The following is a 25,287-nucleotide window of genomic DNA, read 5'->3' as shown; positions in this document are numbered from 1 at the left end:
TTACTACCACAAGAAGCCCAGTCTCTATACTGTGCGTTTGAAGCCTCCAAACAGCATTAACCACTGATTACAAAATACTGGATTTGGTTGGTGCTGTAGTAGAGCTCACACTGCATATTTCGGCCCTGATCTTCCACCACATGAAAACAGTGTGACACATTGCTAGTTTCCACCTAGCCAACAAGGTGGGTACTGGCTTTTGCTGCAAACTGGTGTCCCATGCAGGGAGACTGTCATCACACTACAGAATTCAGAGATAAGCACCAGTGCCAGCAGGTCTCAAGATCTGTATAGGAGCTACTTCTTCTATGACAGATTGGGGCTGTGACTGAAGATGGATGACACGAGTCTGTCATGGTGAACAAAGAGCTAAACCAGAAGGCAATGCCATCGATTTACAAGTCAATTTACGCTCTTATTCCTACTTATGGTCATGAGCTGTTGGTAATGACCGAAAGAACAAGGTTGCAGAAACAAGTGGCAGATATGAGGTTCCTTGCTTGGGTATCTGGGGTTACCTTCATGGACAGAATGAGAAGTTCAAATATCCGTAAGGGACTTGGAGTAGAGCCATATGAGGAGCCAGCTGATGTGGTCCAGGCATGTGGTGTGGATGTCCTCTGATCATCTCCCTAGGGAGGTCTTCCAGGCACTGCCAAGTGGGAGGAGGACGTGGGGAAGACTCAGGACACGCTGGAGGGATTATATTCCTCATCTGTCGTGGGAACGCTTCAGGATTCCCCAGGAAGAGGTAGAGGACTTGGTCAAGGATAGGGAAGTGTGGGACAAGCTCCTTATTCAGATGGCACTGCGACCTGGACCCAGATAAGAAGAAGAAAATGAATGAATGAATGCATGATTATTGCTACATTGACTACACTGTAGCTGCAGCACCAAGCTTTTAGCCCCTCCCATTTAAATTTGGATCGTGATTCCCAACATTAAACAAAGGCTGACAGTAATGACAGAATATTTAACAATTTATAAGAAAACAGAATATACAATGCCAGATTTCAGGTTTCTGATCTTCAATACAAGTGCTAATTTGTTAACTGAATTATTTAAATAGATTTTCATCATTTCTCTTGTGTCTTTGCAAGACCAAATTCAAGACAGCATTCACTAAATAATCTCACAAACTGTTTTATCAATCAATCAATCAATCAATCAATCAATCAATCAATCAATAAAATTAGTTTAATGGACTTTCAGGGTCATTATTAATAATATTTGCAATTAAATGAACACAAACGTATATTTTCATTTCATAATGGTTCGCGCGTTATAAAGCCACTTTATAAATTCGAGTTTATTCGTTTCGGTTCGACACTGTTTTGTCATTGGCTCTTTAAGAAGCGACGTAAGATGACGTAACCAATGGTGTTATCGTTTTATTCTAGGCTTTTGTTTCCGGAGTGGCCCGTTCTTTTTGTAAGGTGCAGGTGAAATTCCGGTGAGTATTTGTGATTTGTGAGCTAAGAGCTATTCGTTTTTGTGGTTAAACGCTTTTTAAAGACGTCACACTGGGTCGTGTTAAAAGCTCCGTGAAGTGCCGCTTCACATTGTGAAGCAATTTACCGAACAGTCGAATCAAAGCTCGGGTTCCTTTTAGCTGACGAAGCAGCGAGCCGTTAAAATCGGAACAGGTGTGTCGCAGATATTTCTAAGGCGCTGCTGTATTCTGTGTGGGCTTATTGGTGCCTGTTATTTATGTGGAAGCTAAGGAATTAAGAGGATTTATTTATGGTGACTTCACGACTCGAAGCAGTCACGTCCTGGAAAAAAAATCAATAATAAATATTGTTCTCAGATATCTCCTACTGTTAATGCCCATTAATAAGGATTTCTGGCGCACATTAGACTGGACAAAGTGTAATTTTAACTTCAAAGTGATAGACAAACGTGTCTGGGAGCTATTTCTGCCTGTTTGTGTGTCACTAATATCACCAGCAGATGGCGCTGCATCGCTGTTTTAAAACGTGTGTGGGAGTTCAACTGAATTTATTTCAACAGGTTTCCGTCCAGTTCCCAAAATAAATATGTACTCCGTGCCAAATCCAGGAATACCAGGCTGTCCGCCGGGATTAGAATATCTCACACAGGTAAGAATTAACCACAGTTTGTATCACAAATACATAGGTCCATAAGTATGTGGACAGAGACAAATATTTGTCATTTTGAATCTGCACCACCATAATGGAGATTAGATTAAACAATCAAAATGTGCTTTAAGTGTATATTCTCAGCTTTAATTCAAGGGGTTGAGTAAAAACATAATATTAACCATTACGATATCTTTGGGTCCATTTTGGGGATCCGTCTGTACAGCTGGTATGACTGTGTCAAACAAGTGGGATTCAGATGAAGCATATCTCTTGCACTGTGAGGGAACGTTAGTTACAATATGTTGGCCATGCATGAGCCAGCGCACAGTGTTGAGTATCCCAGCGGCTGGAGAAGGCCAAGGTGATGCCCCGGTTTCCCCTGGCTGCAGCAGATAGATGGTTACTTTTAAGAGGAGGGGATACACCATGGTCTTACTGGTTGGTTGCCATCCAGGACTCAAGGCAGTTCCATAGTGTGGTGGATGCAGCAAAGCACAGCACCAGCACATGCTCTCAGACCTGATCGGAACCATGAAGGAATTACAGAAGTGCGCGTGTGTGCAAGTGAATCTGAGTTATTATTGGATTTCATTTACCAAACTGTCCCACATTGCAAACCTGATTATCTGTTGCTCCAGTACTGTGCACAATTTACAATCAGGCCCATAAGTATTTGGACAGTGACACACTTTTTGTAATTTTTCACAATGGAACTGAAATGAAACAATCAAGATGTGCCTGTAGTTTAGTGTTTTAGCTTTAATTTAAGGAGGTCAAACAACATCACATCAACCACTTTGGAATTACAGCCACTTGTATACATCATCCCTCAGACACCATAACTAATGTGACAAACAAAATATAAGAACTATTGTGAACAAAAATCAGAACTTTTAATTTTACCAGCCGCCAAGACAGACGTGACGACACTAAAGGAGTTCTAGGCTTCTGTGGCTGTGACTGGAGAGACTGGACTGGACAGAGTGCATCTTTTGTCTGTTGCACCAGCAGCCACAGCTTCCTGATCGGGTGTAACAGAGAAGGATTTTAACAAGAAAACTGATCAAATCTTGGCTTGAGTCTTCCATTTGTCTTCTGGCTAACTGTATCTAAAATGTATTTATTTAATTTGTTCAGTTACACATGGCCGGTGAAAACGGGGCCCTGTGTTTAAAGGAGACCTGCATTGAAAAAAATGCAGTCAGATTTTTTTGAACAAAACATGACTTACATTTACACATGAGATCCTTCTGAATGTAGTAAAGTAAATCTGCAAGCCCAGATCTGTCATTCAATGGAGAAATCTTCATTTGAAAATGACAAATTTACAGCTAACATTTAGCCCTCTGCAAATTGTCCCTCTCATCATGGACGCTGCCAAGACGTCACAGACAAGACCCTCTCCCAGCATGCATTGCGCCAATTGTAATTTGTGGATTTACGTGTTTGCATCTGCACCTTTTTCTTGCCTTATACGGAAGGATCTACTTTTTAAAACTTCATATTGTCTTGCGGCACGTTTGGTGAGTACACATTTCTTTTATTTGTGCTTGAAAATTATTTTGGGGGACTTTTTCATACACCCGTTTGATTGAGTGGTGTCGCAATGAAAATCTACTGTCTTTCACCTCCGGTACCATCGCGGGATATGGAGGCGAGACCCGCAAAGAATCCCAGTCATTAAAAATATATAAACCTCTCTCAGCGTCCATGGAGCTCTGGGGCTCCGATTGCCGAGACGTGCGGTGCTGTGGATTTTGCAGCAAGAAGTCTGTCCTTGCAGCAACAGGTGTCACCGGCCGCTTCGCATTAAAACAGCGAGCGTAGTCTCTGGACTTGTTCCAAGTTGGCTGCACCTCCATTCAGTAGACAGAGAGGTGATGCCGGTGTTGTGCGCTGAATCTAGCACAACACCGGCTGCAAAGCAGACACGGGCGGTGTGAGTGGCCCGCGTCGGCGGTTAACGAGCCCGCAGACTTAATAAGCGCAGCGGAGGCAGAGAGCGGGAGAGGAAGAACGGCGCCCGCTGTTGATGTCGTTGCTGATCTGAGCACACAGATCTGTATCTCACATTCATTGCAGCTTACTTTTGGATGTTGAAACCAGGACGTGTATAAGTAACATTACTAACAGATAAAATCAATTTCAATGCGAGATCGGACTGAAGGCGGGAGCGCGTCATCTTGTCACTGACGTCATGGAAATGATACGGCTGTACAAACTGTTTTCACAGAGGGCTAAATTTTAGCTGCAAATTTGTCATTTTTAAACGAAGATTTCTCCGCTGAATTACACATTTGGGCTTACAGATTTACTTTACTGCATTCACAAGGGTCTTATAAATACATATCAGCTATTTCTTTCTGAAATTTGACCACATTTATTTCAATGCAGGTCTACTTTAAAAGTAGCTGTAATTCCTAAGTGGTTAAAATTATAGTTTTGTTAAAAACCTTAAATTAAAGCTGAAAGTCTACGCTACAAAAATATCTTTATTTAATTTCAACTCGATTGTGGTGATGTTCAGAGGCAAAATTACAAAAATGGTGTCACTGTCCAATTAATGATGGAGCTGTATGTATGTCAACATAGCGCCTGTAGAGGGCGCTAATGCCACATCAATTTTCATAAGAAACATTCTTTTTCATATCTAAATAAAGAAAATATGAAATGTTTGCAAAAATTGTGTTCATTATATATATATATATATATATATATATATATATATATATATATATATATATATATATATATATATATATATATATATATATATATATATATATATATATATATATATATATATATATATATGGTTGAGATGGGGGCTGGTAATTAAGCACTTATATTCCATGTAGCTCTGGTCCATGTACTATAAAGTATGAAGTGTCCCTATCCACAGGGTACAAGGACTTTCTTTCACCAGTCTGTAGGCTCAGAAACTAAACTGTATAAAATTCTGTCACTGATGATCTACCAGCAGTAACTTCAGCATCAGCATGAGGTCCCAATACCCAGAGGATGCAGTTCATGCAGAGTTTCTGTGTGAGGATGTGTGCACACCAGTGAACCAGAAGATGTGTGACATCCACTGGAACGCAGTATGTCCACTTATTAAAAGAATAGTTGTCCTCTGTTTTAGATGGTTTTTAGTGGCTGCAGACAAAACTGGGGTATCTTTTGGCCAGCTTCATATCACAACCACAATATTCTAAAATGTGTCCCATTAACAACTGACACTGGGGCCAAAGGTGTCCCTGTCTGTCTGATTACAAATTGTGCTGAATTTTTGTTGCAAGAGCGTTGTTGGGTAAAGGAACTTTTTATTTCTTACTTTAAAGTCTATAGCCTGATTTTGGCTGCAAGGTTTCGCAGCCAATTTGATGGGGTTTCACAAAGAACCTCAAAACAAAAGAATCTCCACTTTATTGAACAGAGTAATTGAACTGAGTTGAATTGAGTAATTGAACACAGTAATTTAATAGCTCTTTTTTGTCAGAACCAGCTGACTTTTTTCATATCCCCACTCCAATCAGTCAAAATAAATAAACTAATCTGTATGATTTATAACCCGGGCAACACGCTGGGTTAGTGGTTAGCACTGTTGCCTCACAGCAAGAAGGTCCTGGGATCGCTTCCTGCCTGAGCCTTTCTATGTGGAGTTTGCAAGTTCTCCCTGTTTTCATGTGGGTTCCCTCCAGGTGCTCCGGTGTTGAAGCCCGAACGGTCAGCCCCTAAAAATCAGTCCGCCTTTTGAATCTGCGCATGCATCATTTTAGACCACAGCAGCACGTCTGAGACGGAGTCTCTTCACCCAAAGCAATCAAATGGATTAATGGGATTATTAACCATCAGATGATAAAGGTAAAACCTCTTACAGCCATTCTAAAGTCAGTTTTAGCAGAAATGAGGTGAAATTCCATGACGCTTTGAAATGTCCAACGTGTAGTGAAGGCATCAGCTAGCAGCTCGTTTAGCCGTGGTGCTCTGATCACTTCCACTGCCTTTTATGATGGAATAATGCTGAATTTTTGTGGAAATGATTGTTGTACAAAAGCTTCAGCTATCTGTCGCTGAGATACAGTAGTGTTCAGAATAATAGTAGTGCTATGTGACTAAAAAGATTAATCCAGGTTTTGAATATATTTCTTATTGTTACATGGGAAACAAGGTACCAGTAGATTCAGTAGATTCTCACAAATCCAACAAGACCAAGCATTCATGATATGCACACTCTTAAGGCGATGAAATTGCGCTATTAGTAAAAAAAAAAAAGTAGAAAAGGGGGTGTTCACAATAACAGTAGTGTGGCATTCAGTCAGTGAGTTCGTCAATTTTGTGGAACAAACAGGTGTGAATTAGGTGTCCCCTATTTAAGGATGAAGCCAGCACCTGTAGAACATGCTTTACTCTTTGAAAGCCTGAGGAAAATGGGATGTTCAAGACATTGTTCAGAAGAACAGCGTAGTTTGATTAAAAAGTTGATTGGAGAGGGGAAAACTCATATGCAGGTGCAAAAAATTATAGGCTGTTCATCTACAATGACCTCCAGTGCTTTAAAATGGACAAAAAAAAACAGAGACACATGGAAGAAAACGGAAAACAACCATCAAAATGGATAGAATAATAACCAGAATGGCAAAGGCTCACCCATTGATCAGCTCCAGGATGATCAAAGACAGTCTGGAGTTACCTGTAAGTGCTGTGACAGTTAGAAGACGCCTGTGTGAAGCTAATTTATGTGCAAGAATCCCCCGCAAAGTCCCTCTGTTAAATAAAAGACGTGCAGAAGAGGTTACAATTTGTCAAAGAACACATCAACTGGCCTAAAGAGAAATGGAGGAATATTTTGTGGACTGATGACAGTAAAATTGTTCTTTTTGGATCCAAGGGCTGCAGACAGTTTGTGAGACAACCCCCAAACTCTGAATTCAAGCCACAGTTCACAGTGAAGACAGTGAAGCATGGTGGTGCAAGCATCATGATATGGGCATGTTTCTCCTACTATGGTGTTGGGCCTATATATCGCATACCAGGTATCATGGATCAGTTTGGATATGTCAAAATACTTGAAGAGGTCATGTTGCCTTATGTTGAAGAGGACATGCCCTTGAAATGGGTGTTTCAACAAGACAATGACCCCAAGCACACTAGTAAATGAGCAAAATCATGGTTCCAAACCAACAAAATTAATGCCTCGCAGATGTGAAGAAATCATGAAAAACTGTGGTTATACAACTAAATACTAGTTTAGTGATTCACAGGATTGCTAAAAAAGCAGTTTGAACATAATAGTTTTGAGTTTGTAGCATCAACAGCAGATGCTACTATTATTGTGAACACCCCCTTTTCTACTTTTTTTTACTAATAGCCCAATTTCATAGCCTTAAGAGTGTGCATATCATGAATGCTTGGTCTTGTTGGATTTGTGAGAATCTACTGAATCTACTGGTACCTTGTTTCCCAGAAATGAACTCAAAACCTGGATTAATCTTTTTAGTCACATAGCACTACTACAACCCCTGGCAAAAATTATGGAATCACCTGCCTCTGAGGATGTTCATTCAGTTGTTTAATTTTGTAGAAAAAAAGCAGATCACAGACATGACACAAAACTAAAGTCATTTCAAATGGCAACTTTCTGGCTTTAAGAAACACTATAAGAAATCAGGGAAAAAAAATGTAGCAGCCAGTTACTTTTTTAGACCAAGCAGAGGGAAAAAAATATGGAATCACTCAATTCTGAGGAAAAAATTATGGAATCATGAATCACGAATCATGGAATCATTTTGTTGCACCACCTCTGGCTTGTATAACAGCTTGCAGTCTCTTAGGCATGGACTTAATGAGTGACAAACAGTACTCTTCATCAATCTGGCTCCAACTTTCTCTGATTGCTGCTGCCAGATCAGCTTTGCAGGTTGAAGCCTTGTCATGGACCATTTTCTTCAACTCCCACCAAAGATTTTCAGTTGGATTACGATCCGGACTATTTGCAGGCCATGACATTGACCCTATGTGTCTCTTTGCAAGGAATGTTTTCACAGTTTTTGCTCTATGGCAAGATGCATTATCATCTTGAAAAATGATTTCATCATCCCCAAACATCCTTTCAATTGATGGAATAAGAAAAGTGTCCAAAATATCAACGTAAACTTGTGCATTTATTGATGATGTAATGACAGCCATCTCCCCAGTGCCTTTACCTGACATGCAGCCCCATATCATCAATGACTGTGGAAATTTACATGTTCTCTTCAGGCAGTCATCTTTATAAATCTCATTGGAACGGCACCAAACAAAAGTTCCAGCATCATCACCTTGCCCAATGCAGATTCGAGATTCATCACTGAATATGACTTTCATCCAGTCATCCACAGTCCACGATTGCTTTTCCTTAGCCCATTGTAACCTTGTTTTTTTCTGTTTAGGTGTTAATGATGGCTTTTGTTTAGCTTTTCTGTATGTAAATCCCATTTCCTTTAGGCGGTTTCTTACAGTTCAGTCACAGACGTTGACTCCAGTTTCCTCCCATTCATTCCTCATTTGTTTTGTTGTGCATTTTCGATTTTTGAGACATATTGCTTTAAGTTTTCTGTCTTGATGCTTTGATGTCTTCCTTGGTCTACCAGTATGTTTGCCTTTAACAACCTTCCCATGTTGTTTGTATTTGGTCCAGAGTTTAGACACAGCTGACTGTGAACAACCAACATCTTTTGCAACATTGCGTGATGATTTACCCTCTTTTAAGAGTTTGATAATCCTCTCCTTTGTTTCAATTGACATCTCTCGTGTTGGAGCCATGATTCATGTCAGTCCACTTGGTGCAACAGCTCTCCAAGGTGTGATCACTCCTTTTTAGATGCAGACTAACGAGCAGATTTGATTTGATGCAGGTGTTAGTTTTGGGGATGAAAATTTACAGGGTGATTCCATAATTTATTCCTCAGAATTGAGTGATTCCATATTTTTTTCCCTCTGCTTGGTCTAAAAAAGTAACCGTTACTGACTGCCACCATTTTTTTCCCTGATTTCTTATAGTGTTTCTTAAAGCCAGAAAGTTGCCATTTGAAATGAATTTTGTTTTGTGTCATGTCTGTGATCTGCTTTTTTTCTACAAAATTAAACAACTGAATGAACATCCTCCGAGGCCGGTGATTCCATAATTATTGCCAGGGGTTGTATTATTCTGAACACTACTGTAGATGATGACTGGAGTGCAGTTTGAAGCAGAAACGACGTGTTAATCTGTGAACCGCGTCATCTGGGAGGACCGATTTTTAGGGGGACTGTTCGGTCGGTGACACCGGCTTCCTCCCACTTCCAAAGACATGCAGGTTAGGTGGACTAGGAGCTTTGAATTGTTTGTGGGTGTGCGTGCGGGTGTGACTGTGTTTGACTGTGTATGTGGCCCTGCAGCTAGCATCCTGTCCAGGGTGTTACCCTGCCTTGTGCCCGTGTCTGCTGGGATGGGCTCCAGCCCCCCCTTGACCCTTGATTGGAGGAAGGGGGTACAAAAAATTTATTTATTTATTTATAAACCTTCCAGCTTTAAATTTTGAAACTAAATATTCTGTTTTATCCAAATCCCACAGTGGTAGTGTGCTTATGTCAACAAAACAGCATTTTGTTTTTATTTTGAAACACAGTATGACAGCAAAAAAGAAACAATTCATTGACTATATCCTCACTCATCTTCAACCGTTTATCTGGGATCAGGTCACAGGTTGCTCAGTTACATTTAATTGATTAATCTGCTATTAATCTTACAAACAGATTTTATCCCCCACACCCACGCACACACACATCATTAGACTCCTCAATAATGTTAAAAACTAACCCCAACCCAAACCTTCATCTTCATAGTGATGGCCACTGAATGTCATTCAGCACTGTGCATTTCATCACATTTAAGGATTTTTTTAGGACTTTTTTTTTTTTTACTTTTTCATTTATGCATTTTAACTTTCTTACCTCATTTATTCTTAATATTGTCTTTGCATTAGTGAAGGGAAGCAAGTAAAGTCAGAATTTCATTGCATGGTCTTAACGTGTTTTTACTGTGTATAAGACAATAAATGTCTTGATCTATAGGTATAGTTTATGATAAATGGTAAATGGACTGCATTTACATAGTGCTTTTCCATCTGCATCAGACACTCAAAGCACTTTACAATAATGCCTCATATTCACCCCGATGTGAGGCGGCTGCCATGCAAGGTACTCACTACACACTGGGAGCAACTGGGGATTAAGGTCCTTGCCCAAGGGCCCTAAGTAATATTCCAGTCAAGCTGGGATTTGAACCGAGGATCCTCTGGTCTCAAGCCCAGGGCTTAACCACGAGACGACTTTCAGTTGATTCAGCTACTATATTAGGGCAGGTATGTGAAACAACTGTGCATTTTATGTCCTAGAAACACCAAATTTTACACAGACCTTGTTTGATATATATATATATATATATATATATATATATATATATATATATATATATATATATATATATATATATATCATGGGCAAGCTCAGATTATTTTTTTTATCTAAGGTTCAGTGTGTAAGAAAACAGAAAACTACACTGTCAGTGTCTATGAGTGTGTGTGACACAGTAATAAAGACAGCATTTCGAGATACTGTGGAAGAAACGGCACAGTGGCCAACTTGGCTTTTGCTATTTCTTATTCTCCTGGGAAAAATTAAGCATGGCATATTAAAAATCCCCCCCCCCCCACACACACACAACATCTTTAAAGCAATGTCTGTGTAAAAATTGTTGCTTTTACCATAAAACTCTGATTCTAATCCAATTACATTTGTTCCGCAAATCTGATTGGTTAATCATTTGAGATTTCTGTACATAAAATATCATGTTGACGGTGGCAAAATATTCGACCGTTTCACATTTGATGTATTACTCCGCGCCCTGATCGTGTTGCTAGGCAGATGTCAATAATGGCAATGTCAGCTGAGAGTGAGAGAATCTGGTGGAGCAACGACGATGCTGAAATGGGTGAATTTAATCTATCATATGAAAGTACTGATGTGAATTCTGATACAGAATTACTCAATGCAGTTGACCAGATGGAGAAATCTGTGGGTCTGCTCATAGAATTTCTTGTTTGGCATGAAGACACTGTTGCTATGGTAAGCTTCGCCGACTGATGTAAATATTGCAATTACTGCTGTGATAACCAATAAATACAATACTAATGGAGATTATTTGATGACTCGGGACCAGGAATCTAGCAACATTTCCCTAAAACTACAGTCTGCGTAACAGTTTTATCAAACTAGAGGTGCACTGATCAGGATTTTTTAGGCCAATCACTGAAATTTTGATCTGCCGATACCGATCAAGTACATATTTGGATCATGCCCAAAATAAGAATATAGGTCTAATGTATAGGACTATTTTTGCATTAAAACTTAATGATGAAAACAAAAAACATGCATTAAAATAAAGACACTAGAATAAACTGCCAACTTTTGTTTTATTACACTGACTTTGTTCTACCAGCAAGCTTTTTTTTTTTCCATGTTTCATGTTGCTCAGGTTACAGCCTACAGAGAATACGCTGAGAATGTAAAATACAGCCCTCATTCTATGGGGTTAAAATTGTCTCATTAATATTTGTAAATGCACACAGGGTGATCTACAAATAATCATTGATTTGCAAATATGTTCAGATATCCACAAATGCAAATTTCATATTTGTAACTTGTAAATTGGTCTTTGCAAATATAAAACTTAATTTGTAAAAAAAAAAAAAAAAAATTACATTTGTAAAACTGGAAATTGTATATGTGAATTGAGTTTCAGCATTTGTGGATCACCAATTACATGCATTCATCGCTTTCCTCTGTGACGTAATTTTGAGACATTCTTTTCCCGAAATCCACAGATCCACAAACAAATCAATCAATCAATTTTTTTTTTTTATTTTGAACTTAGTTGTCAATTCCAGTATCATGGCAGTTCACAATATAAGCAAATCAAATGAACAAAGCTTCTTTGTACTCTCTGTACCTCTACACTCATATGAAAAAATGAACAAAATCAAAATGCCTACTGATTCACAAACACACACTCACGCACACTGGATATCCACTAGATGGCAGTGTGGTTCCATTCATTACACAGCAGTCTATTTAGATCTCTCAGAGCCATTTGACTCATTTTGACTTCTGATATGAGCTGGACGGACATGGACTACATTAGATGATGGCGACTGCTCTCCTTGTCCGCCCAGCTCATATCAGAAGTCAAAATGAGTTTACGTCACAGAGGAAAGCGTGTCATGACAGGACCAAGCGCTCCCTGCGCTACTGCCTGCACTGTTGTGATCGGTCCTTTTGATTGGCGCATTTTGCCGATCACCAATCAAACCGATCAAGGCGTGATTGGTGCCCGATCGATCGGTGCACCTCTATATCAAACTATATTATTATGCGCGTTTAGATGTAGCCTTCAGTGGTGAAGCGGTCTTTCGCTGAAAACACATATACAGGCCGAATTACTTACAGAAATATAAACCGTGCAAATGATGGAATTTGAGAATGGGAATAACCCCCTTGTGTCTGATGATTTGCAGACATTAATGCTGGATTTTACGGTCACAAGTATACGTTTTACAGTTTTAAAAATCAATTTGCAACCGTAAAATCCAGCATTAACATCCACAAATCATCAAACACAACTTAATCTGCGACGTCATAGAGGCCCAAATAAAGCCTTGTTTTCTTTGTCTTCTTGCACACTGACTGAATCCATTCCAACCATAATTGTATTTTTAAAAAAATAAATAAATAAATGTAAAAAAAAAACTTGCTTTTAAATGCACACTCGTAGCGATATTTTACATATATCTGCCCTAGTAATACCTTTCAGCGGTTTAACATGTCTTTTTCTGTTTTGATGATACACTCAGACAAATACTTTTTGCTGGTCAAGCACCCACCATAACTGCAATCTCCTCTCCCAAAATTCTGGTATTTTTTACTGTCCTAAGATCAGTGCTCACTCATGTACATCATCATACAGGGGACTTGTCTTTTTGCTGTGGAATCCTTGTTGGATTCTTACAGCGCTCCCTCCAGGAGCAGAATTTCTGACAAATATATCTTGTATCACCTTTTATTGGGGAAATCCCTTGATATAAGTGTGGCAGAGATTTACACTATGGTGTGTGTCATTATCTTGTTTTCCAGGTGGACCAACTACTCATCAAGCAGAAAGTTGAACTTGTGGAAGGTATGGAATATAAGCATGCCAGCTACGTTGAGTACAGATGCACTTTACAGGCTGTTTTTAGAAGTAACTATTTCCCACATTTTCTTCTCAAACAGCACTTCTTGGTTTTGAAAGTAACAACAAATATGAAGTACGTAACATCATGGGCCAGAATGTGTTCTATGCCGTAGAGGAAAACGACTGTCTGAGTCGACAGTGTTGTGGGCCCATGCGTTCTTTCACCATCCACGTCCTGGACAATTTCGGGCAAGAGATCATCACAATCAACAGGCCGCTCAAGTGCATGTCCTGCTTCTTCCCTTGCTCCCTACAAGAGGTGGGTAACGTTTCAGAGATACTTCTCTTTTTTTTTTTGTTGTTGAAGGCATGGCTACAAATCAAATTCTGTTCACCCACAATCCCTCACCCAGCTGGAAGTGCAGGCCCCTCCCGGTAACACAGTGGGGTACGTTATTCAACAGTGGCACCCGTTCTCCCCTAAATTCATCGTTGCAAATGAACACAAAGAGCCTGTACTGAAGATCCACGGACCCTTCTGCGGATGGAGCTGCCTTCCAGATGTTGACTTTGAGGTGAGTTTATCGAAACACATCATGACACAGTCACTCCTCTCCTCCCCATCCCAGATGGACTTTCCTTTTTCGGGATCTGCTTTGTGGTACTGTGAAGCAGAAATGTTGTTTCCAATCAGAGCATGCTGTGGTTTGGATGAAGCCGGCACACAGGGTTTGATCCTGTGTGGTACTGAATGGACATTTCTCCAGAATTCAGCTGCGACGGGTCAATGACTTTTTGCTAAATCCACAGCAGACTTAACTGAAGCATGATATTACCATTTTGAGTCCTTCCAACATGCTTTGAAGTCAGCATTTCGAAACTCGAGATATTGTGGTACTGTAGCGGGAAAAAGTTTTCCATGAGCCCACTCCAAGTCAACCTCACAAGTTTAGAGATTGGTCTGGATCCTGATGCAACAAGTCTGTAGTCAATTCTTTTTCTCCCTCTCTCTCCAGATTCTGACAATGGATGAGATCAGTAAGATTGGGAAAATCAGTAAGCAGTGGACAGGACTTCTTCGAGAAGCTTTCACAGATGCAGACAACTTTGGTATCCAGTTTCCCATGGATCTGGATGTGAGAATGAAGGCCGTAATGATTGGCGCATGTTTTCTGATTGTAAGTGCAATATTAAGGTTTTTTTATATATATATATAAATTTTAAGGTGTATATGTTATTTCAAAAGCAAACAGTGTGTCAAATAAGTTATAATTTCTTATGTGGTCAAATTTGAATATAAAGGACACAGAGCAAGAATCATTGCTAATTTTCACCAATGTAGTTAAGCATTTTGTGATAAAAGCATCAAATTTGACATACATATTCTAAATTAACTAATGTTTATTTTCAGCTATAGGGCCATCCTGGAGCTGACCTCTAATGAGCTACAGGTGTAAAGAATTACACAGTGGCCAAAATTTTAAAATGCTCCAATTATGTTGAAAACTATACCCAGGGCACAGTTCCTCTAATCCGCTAACCGCTGATTATCAAAGATAATGTTTTCATTATTGAATTAGCTTTTCAGATAACTTTGAAAACTATAATTGGACTAATTATCTTCCAATAAGTTTTGGTCCGATAATTTTTGTACCGCTGACATATTTCTGCAGACGTGGTAAACAAAGCTTAACAGTTACAAACATTTATGACGTCTAAAATCAGCTGAGTACCTACCTGTTAAATGTTTTGTAGTAGATGCACAGTTCTATCCTCTGCAAACAGGGGAGATTTGGTGCTAGAAGAAACTACTCTATCCTCTGCAGGCAAAGGAGAACTAGTCACAGAAAAGGAGAAGCTCATTTCTTTTGACCCCATACTGATATGCTGGCAATATCACCCAAATCATCCAGAGGCATACAGTTTTAACTTATGGTTAAAATCTAAACTAATTTCGGACAGGTTATTTCAATTAAGTGTGAAGTTTTAGAAAGTGAAAATATCAGATATATGTTTTAGTTTTAAAGTAATGCACTACTTTTGAAGGTTTTAGAGTGGACGTGCTCTGCCCAGTGCATTATGGGTAATCTCAGTACATTCACGACAGAAGAAATGCATTTGAGACGCTCTGATCAGGCTCCACATGGACAACAGCATTAAACCCTTTGTATATTGTGCCTAAAACTCTCATGAATATATTCTGTGTTTATAGACGTTGTTGTGTTTGTGTTGTTGTAAAAATGCCAGAAGAAGCTCAGGTTGCTTCTACATTATTTTCAAATGGAGTCATTGCAGTTGATTCCTGTTTGCTATTTAGAGTCCTGCTTATGTCAAACACTGTCTGTCGTCTTTGTTCCAGAGTAATATATATAAGTTGTCTGAAATTCAGTTTGCGTTTATTAACCCTCTGGGGCTGACGCTGACGCATACGACGGCTAAATTATAAATAACTTTTTAATATGAGATAGAAACTTTTTTTTTTTTGCTGAAAAGTTAACTCCGTGAACTTTCAGCCAGCCATCCACCATCTTTGTACTCCTCATAGAAGCTGTGTGATGACGTGCACAATGTGAGTGTCCAATCGGAATTGGTTCACCGTCACATGGTTTTCCAATATCCAATTGTAAGGCAGAGCAGTCTCACATGGTAGGGCCAAAGATTGTTAGGAGCAGTGATCTGTTACTCTGTGGCATGTGAATTCTGTTTGAAGAGCCCTGTGGCTGCTGGCTCCATGCGTAAAAGCGCAGTGATGCACATATGAATGGAGGTCATCAGTGTTAAGAGGACCTCATACAACCCCACGTGGTCGCCCAAAGAGTGTCACTGAAACAAATGATTCACTACTTGCCCAAGGTTCTCTAAAAAGCCTCTCTCGCTCTCACTCATAAAGTGCCGTTTATGCATATGAATTGAATGAGGGGGGAGGGGTGTTAACAGGGCCTCAAACTGTGAAGATAGGTTGTTTACAGTGCAGGAACACATTCCAACAGGGCGTTAACTCCATGGAAATAAAAAGTTTGTGTTGTAAGCCTTTGTGTAATAGCAGACAGAAATTGCTTTGAGATGTGGCATAAAGACAAACAAAACCCATAGACCATATTGTATATATTGTTCAAAATGTGCATTTGTGTTTATTTTTGAACCTTTATTTTTGTACATGCTTTTAAAAAGACCCCAAACAACCTTTATAAAGTGTCAAAATAGTTGTTTATTATAGTTTGCTGTGTGTTTTTAATAAAAGTGTGTGAAAATTATTTTCCACTTTATTTTTTCCTTTCTTATTTCTGATTGTAAACCTTTATTACACTTATAAAACACCACAAGCATATATATTTTCAAAGTACAGGTTGTCCAGAAAAAAGAGACAAAAAACTTGATTGTGGGATGCAGGGTGATCTTTTTACAACAATAATAAAACATTTATGCCAGGCGAGTGAACTGTACAAAAAAATGCCCTCAGACCCCAGAGGTTACATTCCACGCATCTTAAACGTAGCAGACACTGATTATCTGGAAGTTTGTTTTGGCAAGTTTTCATGGTCTCTACTGCCATCTACTGGCCAGTAGTGTTCATGGCAGTATTTACCCTAAGTACTGAGCGTCTGGGCACCAGTAGATGGCAGCGTTCTATTTATTTGGACACCGGTTATATCAGACGGTTATCTAATTACAACTTGGCTCTTTTTTTTTTCTTTTTTTTTTGTAAAAAAAAAAAAAAAAAAGGCATATTTTACAAAAGCACATTTATATGTAAGCACCAACACACACCTCACATTAACGTGTTGGTTTTTACATAGAATGAATGAGTCAACCAATCAGTGTTAGTGGAGGCACATTTTACCCATAATCCCTTTGACATCTGTCTGTGTTTGTTACAAAACTTCAGAATTAGTGCATTATTCAACGTTCAAAGATATGTTATATTTTAACTTTGTACAAATGACAGAATTGACATTAATGGAGTTATTCTATCGGTATTAATTTTATTAATCAATCAAAGAAACCGTAAGTCAGCACTGCTTTATTTTCCAAGACCTCCACCTCATGGCAACACTGCTATTGAGTAGAGAGTTCAGCTTCGCTGCTCCTCTCAACTGCTTCTCTGCTGGAAGCTATGTAGTAAACAGGAGCTCCCAGCAGAGAAGCTGAAGCTTCTGATAAATTTTTGGGTGGTTTATCGGTTTAGCTTTGTAAAAGATAACTGTTCAGCTAGCTGATTATCTGTTATCGAAGGTAACCTTTTGGTTAGCTGTGCTCACCACTGACTATAACAGTTCCAAAAAGGTATGGTTGGACTGTCTATGACTAAATGCTCTGGAGTTATGGGGTAAAAACACCAAAAATGGTGACAAAGTTCAGTTTCAGTTTGGACAAGGGTCAAAAATTAAAGTTGCTACAATTTTGGTAAAAAGTGATGCAAATTATTGGTTGAAATAGAAGGATTAAAACATTTAATATTTTTGACTGTGTTGAATGCTTGGTCTCCAAAGTAAAATTCAAACAATTTCGACGTCCATTGGATTCTATGACATGTGACATATGATACCCTGTAACATGATAACTAAGCATGACAGATGGTGCAAACTATTCCTTTTTAAAATGCTATTAACGCAATCAATAATTTACATCTTTTTTTTAACCAAAACTGGAGCAACTTTAAGTTTTGACTCCTGTACAAACTGAAACTGACCTTTATCACCATTTTTGCTGTTTTTACCCCATAACATTCAATCACAGATAGTCTAAACTATACATTTATGGAATTGTTATGATCAGACAAATAATGTGGTAGTTCAACATGATTGGAGTATTTTTAAATTTTGATGTGTAATTCTTTATTGACCCCTGTAGCTCATTAGAGGTCAGCTAGCTCCAGGATGGCCCTATAGCTGAAAATAAACATTAGTTCATTTAGAGTATGTGTACCAAATTTGATACTTTTATCACAAAATACACAATTGTTATGGAAATTTTACTTCAGCTGCTTCACTATAAATAAGACATGGGCCCCAAAAAAGTGTGTGTGTGTGGGGGGGGGGGGGGGGGGGGGGGGGGGGGGTGGCAGAAGAATTTCACAAGATCTGAAATGTAAATAATTGTGCCAGAGGTTTCTGTAACATGTTGCTGAGTGACAAGTTTAAAAAATAATAATAATTAAGCCTGGACTGCAGTGGTGAGCTTCAGACGGTTGTTAAAGTTAAAATAAATAAATAAATAATAATCATAATAAAGGTTTGACAAAGGTGAAAAAATGACCAGCAGATCACAGTAAAATATCAGGAGGATGACAGAGGCTGTCAGCAGTTATTACACAGTCATCATTGAGTGAAATTTGTTCAAAAACCAAGAATAGTCACAGAGGTAATTTCATAATTGATAAGATGCTATTTGCAGTTGCTTGTGTCTGCTCTAACTGAGTGCAGTTCAGTCAGAGCATAATTTATTTAAATGAAAATAGCATAACTGCTTGCAAAAGTAAATTAATTTTGCTAAAAACAATAGCATTGTATATGCATGCATGCCCATTTCCTATGCTACCAATTAATAAATTAAAATAAAGTACACATGAGCACAAGAAATTGCCAAGAGTGACAAATCAGTTACAGGCCAATGAACAATTTAACAAAAGCCAAAACTGAGCATTCTTGTATTCTCATTGTAAACTAACTCAACAATGGCTACAAATGATGAGGATTAAAGGGTGTCAAGTGCATGGTTATTTAATACCATGCACTGCATGGTATTAAATGGTCAATGCAGTAGTGCATTAAATTATTTCATTTAGTTAAATAATTAAATTATGAATAAAGCCTTTAAGTGACAAAGTTTTGTGACAAAGTTTTTTAATTCGGCACACAAAATATTCAAATAGAAAAAAATGAACAATTCCACAAACAAACACAGACAAAACTAGTGAGTCCGAAAGGGTGTGGGCTGAAGCAAAGCTTATTAGCGCCCACCCCTGCTAGTACAAGTCCAACAATTCTAATCAGTCATATTTACATAAATATAAATTCACTACTACATGTCGACACACAGACATACACATCAATATACTATTCACTTATAATTATATTTATATAGTACCAGATCATAAGAAAGTCAAATCAAGGCACTTTACGCCAGTAAGGACTAACCTTACCAACCCCCAGAGCAAGCACTAGGCAACTGTGGTGAGGAAAAACTCCCTATAAGGAAGAAACCTCAAGCAGACCAGGCTCTTGGGGGTGACCCTCTGCTTGGGCTGTGCCACATATACCTATATACATATGTATATACTTTACAAACATAAATATATACATACATATACACAGTCACTTATATACATATACACCTACCCATATCTATGTATCTACATACGCATATACATACCCACACATTCAAATATACAATAAGTCCCACTTATAAATTGAACATTCCATATAAATCAAATTATATTTGCTTCTTAGACATAATGTTCTTTTTGAGTAGTTTCTTAAATCTCACTAAGGTACTACTCATTCTAACCTCTGTTGAACATTTGTTCCATTTCCTCACCCCAACCACAGACACACAAAAACCCTTTACATTTGTTCTTACTGGTGGTTTCATAAAAATTGCACAACCTCTTAAACTATATCTGGATTCCCTCAATCGGAACAGACTCTGGACATGTCTCGGTAAGGCTTGGTTTTTCACTCGAAATAAAGTTTGAATTGTAATGTAATCGACCAAATCAATGAATTTTAATAAATTTAAAGACACAAATAGAGAATGACTTGGTTCACGATATTGTTTATTGCAGATGATTCGTATGGCTCGTTTTTGCAAAAGGAATATTGGATTGGTATTTGATTTGTAAGTGTTTCCCCATGACTCAACACAATATGTCATATATGGTACCATCAGAGAATGATATAAAGTAAGTAACCCTTCTTGCGGCAGTAGGTCTTTGGCTTTATACAAAATGGCTATAGTTTTTGACAATTTTGATTTCACATAATTTATATGTGGTTTCCAGCTAAGTTTATTATCAATTATAACACCTAAAAATTTATTCTCTGTTACTAACTCAATTTCCTTATTGTTTATAGTTAAATTTTTACATTTGGGTGCCTGTTTATTTCCAAATATAATACATTTAGTTTTCCCAAGGTTGAGTGACAACTTATTAGCGTCAAACCAAACCTTAAATTTTTCCAGTTCTTTCTCCACTATGTTCAGAAGCTGTTCAAGATTTTCACCGCTACAGAACACAGTTGTATCATCCGCAAAAAGGACACATCTCAGTGAACTCGACACCCAACTTATATCATTTATATAGATTATAAACAACAAAGGACCCAGCACTGAGCCCTGCGGCACCCCACATGTGACATCCCTGAGTTCAGAATTTGTATTGAATTGAACATACTGAAATCTGCCTTGTAAATAACTAGCTATCCATTCATATGCCAGACCTCTGATTCCATATTTCAGCAGTTTACTTAATAGTATTCCATGGTTAATTGTGTCAAACGCTTTCTGTAAATAAAAAAAAACACCTATTGTGTATTGTTTATTATCAATTGCAGTTGCAATACTTTCCACAAAGTCCATCAAAGCATGTGATGTAGTTCGAGACCTTCTGAATCCATATTGTTCTTCACAAATGATGTTATGCTTCAGTAAATAATCATTTAATCTTTTAGCAAATACTTTTTCCAAAATTTTGGAAAATTGTGGCAGGAGTGATATAGGTCTATAATTAGAAAATGTGTGTTTGTCACCAGTTTTAAACAGAGGAATTACTTTGGCTATTTTCATTTGAGAAGGAAATTTACCAGTACTTAGTGACATATTGCAAATATAATTGAACGGTTTTACTATACAATCAATAACTTTTTTTAATAAAGCCATATCCAAATTATTAAAATCAGTCGATTTCTTACTTTTTGAACCATGAACCAGATCAAGTATTTCCCTTTCATGAGTACCACCAATGAACATTGAAACAGATTTGTTAAACGTTGAATTATTTACCCAGAAGTTATTAGTTGATGAGTCAGTCTTACTGGCAAGATTTTTACCCACATTAACGAAGTATTCATTAAAGTGTTCAGCAATAGACTCGTCGTTATCAATCATGATGTAGTTGTTACTCTGAAAAAATGAAGGATAATCTCTAGTTACTGTATTCTTTTTTACTATTTCATTTAATATGTTCCATGTGTTTTTGATGTTATTTCTATTTTTGACAAGTAACTCATTATAATATGTTTTTTTACTGAGTCTCATGATATTGATTAACTTATTCTTATATGTTTTATACTTACTTTCAGCTTCCTTAGTTCGTAGTTTTATGAATTGTTTATATAGTACGTTTTTCTTTTTACATGCCCTCTGAAGTCCCTTAGTTATCCATGGTTTGTTGCTATATTGATTTCTATATATTTTGTCAACAAATGGACAGTGTTTATTATACAAACTGGAAAAAATGGAAATGAAAGCATCATATGACCTGTCAACATCATCAACAAAAACATCTGACCAATTCTGACTTGATAAATCCTCCCTTAAATTATCAATTGTTTCAGGTGTTACTTTTCTACTCATGAATTTGATATTGCTTCGATACATACAACAACCCTCCAATGCAAAGACTGAGAAAACTGGCAAGTGATCACTGATATCACTGACCAGTAGTCCCCCACTAAGATTACCGGATATAACGTTAGTTAAAATATTGTCAATGAGAGTTGTTGAGTCCATAGTTATTCTGCTAGGATGAATGATGGTTGGAAACAGCCCTAAACAGTACAAGGTGTTTATAAATGAGGTAATTTGTGGATGATTGTGAGGGTTTAAAAAATCTATATTGAAATCTCCACAGACAAATGCTTATTTCTGTTGATTTTGTTGTACATTCCTAAGATAATGTCTTCAAAGGTGTCAATATTTGTCCCAGGAGCTCTGTAAATGCAACTAACAACTATGTTTTTGGAGTTTATAGATGTCATTTCTATGGTAACACATTCCATGATGTTGTCCACTGTAAATGACATGTTGTTAATGAGTTTACAGTTATACTCTGACCTTACAAACAATGCAACGCCTCCGCCCCTTCTCGTCTGCCTATTAACCAGGAACAATTCATAACCATCAAGATATACCAGATCTTTATTATCCTCATTTAACCATGTTTCTGAAATTGCAATAACTGAAAAACGTTTTTTGGATGTTTTCAAACAATCATTTTTAGTGGACAGATTACGAGAAAGTCTTCTGCTGTTGAAATGTATAATTGAAAAATTTTCATCATTGATTTTATAATTTTTGAATTGTTCTTCTGTAAAATATTTGCACTGTCTCACAATATTCTCACTGAAAAAGGTATCAGGATCATTTTCAGATTCGAAGGGGTGGTTAGCAGAGTTATTATAATTAAATGTATCTAGACAGAGCTCCTGGGCAGAAATAAACGGATCATTATCCTTAGTCATTATGTCTCTCTTGTCTCCGGGTGTAGATGATGTGGATGAGTGGGTTGCTCCAGTCTGCATCATGGTGCTGTGATGTGTTTGAGTCCTCATACCTATTTTTCATATTTGTCCAGTTCCTCGATGTTCCTTATTGCCATGACTTTTGCTTGTTCTGGTGATCCGTTCAGTTTGATGAATATTTTACAGTTTGAAGTCCATGTGTGCTGGATTTTTCCCTGTTTCTTTAAGAAGCGTGCTTTCCTGGCGATGTCGACATTCCGTTTGGTGAGATGTTCATTGATGAATACGTTTGTCCCTTTCAGTTTTCTTCCTTGTTTTAACAGTGCTGTTTTGTGTTTTCTGTTGATGAATCTCATGATGACGGTTCGTTTATCACCGTCATTTCTCCGGGGCAGAGGGTGGCACGCTTCAATGTTATTTAAATCCATTTCTATACCTTTAGATAGGAGGAAATCAGCAACCTGTTTTTCCACAGAGCTGACCTCCTGTTCACTGGGCTCCCCTCCGCTCTCATCTGTTACCGCCCGTGCGTAGGACCGTGGTTTGATGTGAAGACCTGTGATGATGACGTTGTTAATTCTGGTGTACTGCTCCAATTCAGCCACTCTATTTTCCAGCTGCATTGGGCTGAAAGGATGTGTTTTTATTGTTTCATTTTATAATGGAAAATCTGATGCAAGGCTACTCCATTCACTACAAATGTCTTGTTCAATTTAAAATTCCTGTTTTGTCAGATATCAAATATATAGCAGATCCCTAAACTACTTGATTTGAATTTACAATTAGGTATTATTACAATGATATATTAACGCTTTTCTCCTCTATTAACATATTCTTCTTTGTTTTCCAGGATTTTATGTTCTTTGAGAGTGCCAACGACTAGAAGCCAAACTGGGTTTCCACATCAGCACACATAATTCTTGGAAGAAGAAATTTAAAAAAGCCATGATGATTAGCCCAAAAATGCCCAAACACAGAACAACCATAAAACAGATGAAAGTTACACAAAGTGCTTATTTGTTGTCCTAGTTTTCATCATTTTGCATGAACATTGAATTACGGTTTCTTTAGACTTTAGCTGCTCCAGTTGTTCTGTTAGAATCTTAAAATCTCAGTTGGTGTACAACGGTTTTGTCTTGTGTTATGGTCAGATAAATTAGAAGTGAACATAATGGGAATATGACACATTTAGAAGGTCAAGCAAATCGTTTTTTGTTTTTTTTTTGTAGGTCAGAATGGGATAGTCTGTCTTTCTCTTCCCCCCTCCCCAAAGAGAGCCCAACTGGGTGTAAACCATTAGCACGTGTTGTATCTGAGCTGTGAGTGCATATTCCTGTGCTTGTGAGCACAGGTTTATTTGTCATTTATCCAAACGTGTTTGGAATGTTCCGTTCTTGCTATAACCACTTGAGTAGAAGGGTGACGAGATTAAATTATTTAAAACGTCTACACTATCACAGTGCTTTGCTACAGTTTGTAAAAGATTTTAATGAAAACACCAGCTATGTGCCAATTTGGTCATTAAGATATTTAAGGTATTTTACACCTCTATTCCACAGGGCACTGTTCTCTTACAATCCTCCACAATCCAGACATAGTGCAAAGATGGGATGAAACTGTTTACTCCGGCATGCCTAATATCAGGCTGACTTATAAAGTCAGACCTGGCAACCATCTGTCTTATAAAGCGCGTAACTGGCAACCAGCTTGAAAATGAACCACAATCTAACAGGTTTCAAGCTGTACTCATTAGGACTACCTCATATAAACATGTTTAAACATGATTGAAGCTGTTACGACTACGAAGACCCAGATGTGACCGTGTAATGGTGCAAATTTGGTGAATTGGGATGAAATTTTTAAACAGCTCGAAAATTTCACTCCGATATCAAAACTGGTGCCGAAGATGGCCATAACGACTGTGAATACCCAGTTTGTTCAAGATGGATCTTAGTTACTGTGATGCTTCAAAACCTGCCCCGATTTGCTGTTCGGGATGAAAAGGAGAAGGAACGGCGCTCTGTGGAATCTAGGGGTATTATTGATTAATTTAAAAACACTAACTGCAAATTTAGACTCTCAATATGCTGATTTAATAAAGAAACTTTTAGTCTTGTTAATGATCTTTCACTATAGAGCAGTGTGAGCACACAGTTTATATATGTGTGTGTATGTGTGCGTGCATTATGACTGCATTTGTACTTAAAGTGAAACAAGCCTACACAATAACAATTTTGATGCCACTGAGGTTTGGGAACACATGGTGTCAGTCTTGTCCACAAGAGGGAGCCAACGTTTCACTTAAGAGTATTCCATATCACAAAATGAAACAAACTTGATGTACTGATGATATTTATTTTATTCAGATATTAGTGTCTAAAGATACTTTATATTTTTGGACAGTGTAGCTTTCTGTTTGGAATCACTTGCATCTGGTAACATGAATAAAAAGAGTTTAGCATTTAGATTT

At 37.9% G+C, this 25,287-nt stretch overlaps 1 protein-coding gene across 2 annotated transcripts; it reads left to right on the top strand.

The window, feature by feature from the left end:
- The first annotated feature begins 1,382 nt into the window (after positions 1–1,382).
- si:ch73-206p6.1 (phospholipid scramblase 1) lies at positions 1,383–23,775 on the top strand. 2 transcript variants are annotated; one of them, XM_034168668.1, is made up of 7 exons: positions 1,383–1,453; positions 2,014–2,102; positions 13,317–13,359; positions 13,455–13,675; positions 13,770–13,931; positions 14,373–14,534; positions 23,668–23,775. In XM_034168668.1, exons 2-7 carry the CDS (start codon positions 2,040–2,042, stop codon positions 23,698–23,700), a joined length of 684 nt encoding a protein of 227 aa, XP_034024559.1. In that variant the 5' UTR covers positions 1,383–1,453; positions 2,014–2,039; the 3' UTR covers positions 23,701–23,775. The 2 variants fall into 2 exon arrangements, with proteins under 2 accessions (XP_034024559.1, XP_034024568.1); XM_034168677.1 differs by lacking the exon at positions 1,383–1,453 and adding an exon at positions 1,628–1,646.
- The last annotated feature ends 1,512 nt before the right edge of the window (positions 23,776–25,287 follow it).

This window comes from Thalassophryne amazonica, chromosome 1, assembly GCF_902500255.1.
Source record: "Thalassophryne amazonica chromosome 1, fThaAma1.1, whole genome shotgun sequence".
NCBI classification, from domain to species: Eukaryota; Metazoa; Chordata; class Actinopteri; order Batrachoidiformes; family Batrachoididae; genus Thalassophryne; species Thalassophryne amazonica.
The sequence above is the reverse complement of the archived record's forward strand: the minus strand, read 5'-3'. Positions and strand labels throughout refer to the sequence as shown.